A 7440-nucleotide genomic window follows, 5' to 3' on the forward strand; every position below is an offset into this window, starting at 1 on the left:
AGCGCCGGCCCTACTATGCGGACTACTCACCCACGCGTCGCTCCATCCACTCTCTGTGCACCAGCCACTATCTGGACCTCTTCATCACCTTCATCATCGGCGTCAACGTCATCACCATGTCCATGGAGCACTATAACCAGCCCAAGGTGGGGTTCGCTGCCTGGATACCCCACGCACCCTGCCTCCAGGCCTGCAGCAGGGAGGGCCGCGGGTGGGGTCCATTGCTCAGTGAGGTGGTGCTACACTAAGAACTGGGGGCCCCAGGTCTGCAGCAGTGCTTGAGCCCTCACCAGCGTTTATGGGGTACATGGATGTGTGGCTGGAACAAAGGGTCCTCCTTCCTTTAAAGCCAGTGGAAACTCCCAGGGCACATCTGCCCCAAGGGCCTCCCCAACCCCATGAGAAGTTCCATCCAAAATGCTGGCTAAGGGAGTGTCCCCGAGTCCAGCAGCTTCCCAGACTGTGGATTTCACAGTCCAGTAAAGGCCAGACTGAGAGAGGGAGATGTCCTCCGATCGCATCGCCACTATTTCATTAAAGACGGGAACGTCCCCTCCTCCTAGAACAGCAGAGAGCCTCTGACTCTTTGGCTGAAGCTGAGCCCATCCGGAGGGCTGGCCCCTGCCCTGGGCTGTGGGTGGCTCTGGTCCAGGCAAGGCCAGAAGTCTGGGCTCCGAGGGGCAGGTTCCCCCACCTGAGAGTTGTCCCCAGAATGCCGCGAGGGTAAATCCAGGCGGCCCTCCCCAGCCCAGCACAGACCTGCATCCAGTAATAGCTGAGACCTGTCGCGTATCTGAGGAGATGCCCAGGTCAGCAGAGGAGAGAGATGGAGCAGGGTGGACAGGGCACAGGTGCGGGGGCGGCGGCGGCGGGGGGCGTCCAGTGCTGCAAGGGGGCAGGAGGATGGGTGGGAAGGGGCAGCCGGGCGGGGACACTCAGGAGCCTGACCCTCCATCCCCAGTCTCTGGACGAGGCCCTCAAGTACTGCAATTATGTGTTCACCATCGTCTTCGTCTTTGAGGCCCTGCTGAAGCTGGTGGCGTTTGGGTTCCGGAGGTTTTTCAAGGACAGGTGTGTGGAGCAGGGGCGGGAAAGAGGCGTGGCCTGAGGCCTGCAGAGGTGACGGTGCTGAGTAGAGGTGCAAGATGCCCTGTGGTGACACCAGGACATTTCCAGGGGACAGGGAGGGGACTCCTGGTGCTCTGAAGGGCTAGGGGTGCTGGGGAAGAAGCAGTGGCCAGCACTGAATCATGCCTGCCCGCCCGGCCCAGGTGGAACCAGCTGGACCTGGCCATCGTCCTGCTGTCCATCATGGGCATCACACTGGAGGAGATAGAGATGAACGCGGCGCTGCCCATCAACCCCACCATCATCCGCATCATGCGTGTGCTCCGCATCGCCCGCGGTAGGCCACCCGCCTGTCCCACCAGGGTCTCCGGGCTATCAGGAGGGCAGGTAGACAGGGCTCAGGTGTCCACCTACCCCGTGTCGTTCCTCAACCCACACTGGTGCGTTATGCTGGTGACGGGAAGTGGGGGGACGGGTGGTCCGGGTCTGGCCAGCCCCACCCCCTCCCCGCTGATGCTCGGCTCCCGGCCCTAGTGCTGAAGCTGCTCAAGATGGCCACGGGTATGCGGGCCCTGCTGGACACCGTGGTTCAGGCGCTGCCCCAGGTAGGTCGGCAGCTCGGGGGCTGGGCCTGGGTCTGGCTTCCCTGCTCCCAGGGTGGGCATCACAGACACCCCCAAGAGGACAGGCTGCAGGGAGGGCCTCACTCACTGTCAGTCGGCACTCGTTCACCTGGTCGCCCCGTCTCGTGGCAACTGCAGTTACCAACCCCCCTCCCTGCCGGGTGCAAGGAGTAACTGAGCTGCTGGGCTGTGCTGTGAGAGGGGTGTGCTGCCTGCCTTCCGGGCCTCAGTCTAGTCTCTCTGGGGAAGACCAATGACCAGTGCCCATATCCCCCAGTGCAATTCTGGACGCAGTGGTATTTGGGCAGAGGGCAGAGCCTGTGGCAAAGGTGTGCTTGTCGAGTTTGGAGGACCACACCCAGGGCTCAGGTGTTGGCCACAGGCCTCTCTCCTCTGGAGCCAGTTCAGGCCCTGCGACCTCGCGTCCTGTGCCCAACAGCCACCACACTGATCCTTTGTGGTCTCTTGAGCTGAAAGTCTTATTTCCCCATCTGTGCAGTACTCAGTCCCTCTGCCAGTCCACCTGACCAGCCATCCATCCACATGTCCATCTGGCCGTGGATCTAGCCCTCTCAACTAGCCTTCCAGCTACCCAGCCACCCACACATCTGTCTATCCATTCACACAGCTGTCTGTCCACCCATCTACCAGGTGTCCAGCGTCCAGCCCTCCTGGCCAGCTGTCTGTCCACCAGCCCAGCATGTTTCTATCCACCCAGCTGCCTCCCCAGCTGCCCACTAACCCTCCAGCCCTCCATGCCCTCCACCTTCAGCCAGCCCCCACTGGTCCCCTTAGCAGCATTCCTCAGACCTGAGTTACACTCAGCTCTCCTTGGAGCCTGCCCAGTGTCTGTGGGAGTGACGGGAAGGGGTGGGGGGTGGAGGATGGGAAACCCGGGCCTGGCCACGCCCCAGTGCCATGCCTCTGGGGGCCGGAGCAGGTGCTGGAGAAGAGGGGGAGCAGCCACATCAGGGTGAGGGAGGCGTGTGAGGGTGCCCCTGTGCCGCCCCCCCACCCCATAGCCCAGAGTGAGCGTGAGCAGACGCTGGGAGGGTGGGCGGCAAGTTCACAGAAGAGCCTCAGGCAGGGGTCAGACCGGACCTCATTGTCTGCAGAGCTTCAGCCTTCACCTTGAGGTGGGGATCCTGAGGCTGGAGGCAGGCCCTGCACAGAGTCCACCAGAGCCCTCGGGAGGCCTCCCAGGTTCTGGGGAGCAGGGGAGCTGGAGGCAGCACCCTGGGTGCGGGGTGGGCATGAGGAGCCAAGCAGGGGCAGAGGCCAGCGGAGGGGCCTTGGGCACCAGGCAGGACAGGGAGCCCTGGGGGCCACAGGAGCTCCGAGGCCAAGAGGGATGGATTAAGAACAGGGCTCAAGGAGTCCCCAAGAACTTGATGCCCTGCTGGGCGGGTCTTGGGTAAAGGGGGTGGGGTGAGACTGAGGCCCCACTGACCTCATTCTGTTTCTCTCCTATGTAGGTAGGGAACCTCGGCCTGCTTTTCATGCTCCTGTTTTTTATCTATGCTGCCCTGGGAGTGGAGCTGTTTGGGAGGCTCGGTGAGTGCAGCCGCGCCGTGGCCCACACTCCAGACACGGGGTCCCAGAAGGCACAGCATCACACATGAGCACACAGCCCGCGGACGGCTCCGGGTGCTGGCCAAGCTGAGGCCCTGGCCCCTGCTCCTGTCAGCCCTTCACTGTGAGGTGACTTGGCACATGCAAAAGTGCTGTGACAGACGCATGCCGTGCACACAGACACGCACATGTGTTCATACCCAGGCCAGGAGGACAGAGCTGCACGAGCGTGTGCACGTGCCCACACGCAGGTGTGACCTGAACTCCACCTGGTCCCCAGGGGACATGCTGCAGCAAGTCCTTAACTGTCACCAAGGATTTCCTCAGACCCCCAGGCGTGAGGCTCTGGCTAGTCCAGGCAGGGGTCCGTGGGGACCTTTCGTGGCAGCCCAGACCCTGTGGGAGCGCCCTTCCTTTTGGGTGTCACTGAAGGCTCAGTGGGTTCCAGGGTCTGCCCAGAGGGGACTCCTCAGACCCAGCAGCTAGTGCCCCACAACCTGGACCTGGGCGGCCTCATGCCCAGGGCAGCCCTGTTACTCCTCAGAATAGAAGCGGGGCATGCTGACGCAGAGCTGGGCCTGTGCTGAAGGCGTCCACCTGCCAGGGCCCCTGCACCCCAGAGGAGCGCGCCTTTCTCCCTATGGGAGGGCAGGGCCCGTGCGCGGACTGGCCCCGACAGGCGGGCTGACCAGGCCCCTCCCGGCAGAGTGCGGTGAGGACAACCCCTGCGAGGGCCTGAGCAGACACGCCACCTTCTCCAACTTTGGCATGGCTTTCCTCACACTGTTCCGCGTGTCCACGGGGGACAACTGGAACGGGATCATGAAGGTACCGGCCCATGCGGTGGGCGGGGCGGTGGGAGTCCACGAGAGGCCCCGCAGACAGAGGTGGGAGCCTGCCCGCCGCCCTCCACCCACAGGACACGCTGCGGGAGTGTGCCCGTGAGGACAGGCACTGCCTCAGCTACCTGCCGGCCATCTCGCCCATCTACTTCGTCACCTTCGTGCTGGTGGCCCAGTTCGTGCTGGTCAACGTGGTGGTGGCCGTGCTCATGAAGCACCTGGAGGAGAGCAACAAGGAGGCCCGCGAGGATGCCGAGCTGGACGCGGAGGTCGAGCTGGAGATGGCGCAGGGGCCCTCCGCCCGCCCCAGGCCCGTGGCCCCGCCGAGCCCGGGTGCCTCGCCGGACGCCCCCAACCTGCTGGTCGTGCGCAAGGTGTCTGTGTCCAGGATGCTCTCACTGCCCAACGACAGCTACATGTTCCGGCCCGTGGCACCCGCTGCAGCCGCTCATCCCCACCCGCTGCAGGAGGTGGAGATGGAGACCTACACGGGCGCCTCGGGCACCTCGGGTACAGCCCCATGTGGAGACAGCCAGGACCTGGGCGGGCGGGGCCGGCCAGGGCCGGCAGGGGCAGGGGTGGGGCCAGCGGCGGATGCACATTTCAGGCACCTTCTTGCCCCAGGCCCAGTCACCGCCCACTTGCCGCCTGTGGAGTCCTGCCCATCCCTCCAGGTCCCGTCGGCTATGTCCTCCCCGGCCAGGGGCGGCGACACCCACCGTGCCCTGACCCCTCTGGGTGCAGCCTGCTCCCCTAGTCTCAGCCGGCTGCTCTGCACACAGGTAGGAGGAGACTTCCGGTCCTCAGCTGAGGCCTGGGGGCTCCGTGGGGGTTCCCTCCCCATTTGAAGGATGAGCGACAGGGACATTGGGGAAGTAGGCGCTGTGTCCCTGGAGCCTGTGATGATGGCACCTGGCCATGGGGACCCGTGTCCCCTCAGGCGGCAGCCTCGCCCTCCCTCAGGCCCCCCCAGCAACCTTTCCTGTGGGCCTGGATGTACCCACAGACCACTCTCACCTGAGACTTCGGCTCCTCTCCCTTCCTCCCTCCTTGAGGTGTCAAGCTGAGCTGGTGGTGCCAGTCAGGCAGTGGTTGCAGCCTGGCTCTGTGCCCCATCGGGTCTCCAGAGGCCCATGGCAGATTCTGCCCATGGAAGCTTGGGCTCCAGCCTTCTGCTCCTCACGGCCCCTCCCCAGCATGACCAGTGTTGGTGGGGGCCCCTACACTAGGGCTGGGGGACAGTGCTTCCACACCAGTGTCTCGCAGCCCCATCTCACCCTGGCCCATAGCCTTGGGGGTCACGAGGTCATCCTGGCCTGTGGTGGGGGGAGGGGTCCCTGTTGCCTGGGCTCTGGCTGGTCTCATATGACTCCATGTCTTTGCAGGAGGTAGTCTGCACAGAGTCCCTAGAAGGGCAGGTCGATAGTCCCAGGGACAGCAGCCCGGGCTGGGGAGAGCCTGGTGGGAAGACCCCTGTGAGGCAGGCGCCCCCGCGGCCCCCCAGCATCCGCATCCGCAAGCACACTTTGGGACAGAACTACGTCTCCAGCCGGCCACCGGCCCTGGGCGCAGAGGAGGCCGAGGCCCCAGACCCAGCTGATGAGGAGGTCAGCCACATCACCAGCTCTGCCCACAGCCCCTCGGCCTCACCTGCTGCCCGTGGGGTGGTGGGCGGTGAGCCAGACCTGCACAGGCTCTACAGTGTCAATGCCCAGGGCTTCCTGGACCAGCCAGGCTGGGCGGACGAGCAAAGGCGGCCCTCCGTGGAGCAGGGCTGTGGGAACAGCCGCCCAGAGGCCGAGGAGGTGAAGACCCGGGCCCTGGAGGCCGAGCTGGCCCTGGGGGCACGCAGGAAGAAGAAGATGAGCCCCCCCTGCATCTCCATAGAGCCCCCCACGGAGGACGAGGGTGCGGCCCGGGCCCCTGCAGCGGAGGGCGGTAGCACCACCCTGCGGCGGAGAACCCCATCCTGCGAGGCTGTGCCCCACAGGGACCCCCTGGAGCCCACAGACAGTGCAGGGTTGGACACTGCTGCCAAGGGGGAACGGCGGGTCCAGGTCCCCTGCCGCACGGAACACCTGACCATCCCGAACTTTGCCTTTGAGCCGCTCGATGTGGGGGGCCCCAGGGGGGACCTGTTCTTGGATGGTAGCCATGGTGTCGCCCCAGAGCCCAGACCTTCCTCCTCAGGCATCACGGCACCTCCCGAACCCCAGCAGACGGAGCCTCCAGTGGCCTCGGGAGACACCCCAGAGGAGGGGTGGGGGCTGCACCTCACAGTCCCTGAGAGCCCACCGAAGAAAGGGTCCACCCCAGTCCTGGGTGACAGTGTGGACAAGCCCGTGTAGCTCGGGGTGCAGTGCCCACAGGCTTTGGCACTGGGGTTGGGGTGCACCCAGCAGGGTGGTGGCCCAGGCAGGGTTACGCGTGGACCAAGGGTCCGGCCCCACTGAAGGCAAAGGTGCCAGAAGGATGTCAGCCCAGGGAGAAGGAGGCAGATGCTATTGTGGGCAAAGTGGAGCAGGGGGAACCCACAGCCCGAAGCCTCAGTTAAAGTTTGGGATTTCCGAGTTTGCTGCCATGGTCCCAGGACGTGCCAGTAGCCTGGTCAGCAGTCCCATAACAAGAGCTATGTCCAAGGGACAAGGACCAGAGAACACCAAAAGTAGAAAGGCAGAGGCCACCTAGCAGAGCCCCATTCTCACATCTGCTTATTTTTATACATGCTTAGGGCCGTTTATGCCCTCCAGCTTCATCCCCAAGGCCACCGTGGTCACGCTTCACGTTGCTCACAGTTTGAGTTCTCATCCATTTGTCTCCACTGCTCATTGCTGTCTCATCCCCCCTCCAATACCCACTGCCCACCGCTCTGTCCCCCTCAGGATTCTGGAGAATGCCCTTGAATCCGGTCTCTGGGAAACAGCTGGTCACCAGGGAGTGGGGACCATGCAATAAGACCCTCACTGCCCGTGGGGCTTGGGCCGAGAGTTTCAGCTGATGCCCCCTTGTTTCATTTTGTTTCTGTTATAAATTCAGGTTAAACATTTGCAATAATCCGATGCAGAAAACTCGGCTTCTCAAGCCAAGGGGAGGGGAGGGGGGCAAAGCAGAGTGGAATAAATATTAACTTATTTAAGAAATGCGTTGGATTTCCACTGTCAGAATCGGTCCCTCACGTGGGTAGGTGGCAAGCCCATGGCCTTGGTGAGGGCCAACCTGGGTGATGCCTCCACCACCAGCAGCGGCATGGGGCTCCACAAAGCCCTCCTGCAGGCTCCCCCCCCACCCCCACTTGGGCAGATTGCAGATAGAAAGCCCTCCTTCCCTGGAAAAGT

General features: G+C 63.6%; 1 protein-coding gene across 1 annotated transcript in view; it reads left to right on the plus strand.

Annotated features, from left to right (window-relative positions):
- Positions 1 to 7170, plus strand: part of CACNA1H (calcium voltage-gated channel subunit alpha1 H) — a gene marked incomplete at its 5' end in the record, with an annotated part of 26389 nt that extends 19219 nt beyond the window's left edge. Inside the window, 9 exons of the mRNA XM_024759589.1 lie at positions 3 to 146; positions 962 to 1071; positions 1272 to 1405; positions 1603 to 1673; positions 3167 to 3245; positions 3970 to 4091; positions 4183 to 4615; positions 4730 to 4887; positions 5491 to 7170. Coding sequence (XP_024615357.1) covers positions 3 to 146; positions 962 to 1071; positions 1272 to 1405; positions 1603 to 1673; positions 3167 to 3245; positions 3970 to 4091; positions 4183 to 4615; positions 4730 to 4887; positions 5491 to 6453 — 2214 coding nt within the window. The remainder of the gene's footprint in view (positions 1 to 2; positions 147 to 961; positions 1072 to 1271; positions 1406 to 1602; positions 1674 to 3166; positions 3246 to 3969; positions 4092 to 4182; positions 4616 to 4729; positions 4888 to 5490) is intronic.
- Positions 7171 to 7440: the final 270 nt, after the last annotated feature.

Source organism: Neophocaena asiaeorientalis, unplaced genomic scaffold (genome assembly GCF_003031525.2).
Source record: "Neophocaena asiaeorientalis asiaeorientalis breed wild unplaced genomic scaffold, Neophocaena_asiaeorientalis_V1.1 scaffold254, whole genome shotgun sequence".
NCBI classification, from domain to species: Eukaryota; Metazoa; Chordata; class Mammalia; order Artiodactyla; family Phocoenidae; genus Neophocaena; species Neophocaena asiaeorientalis.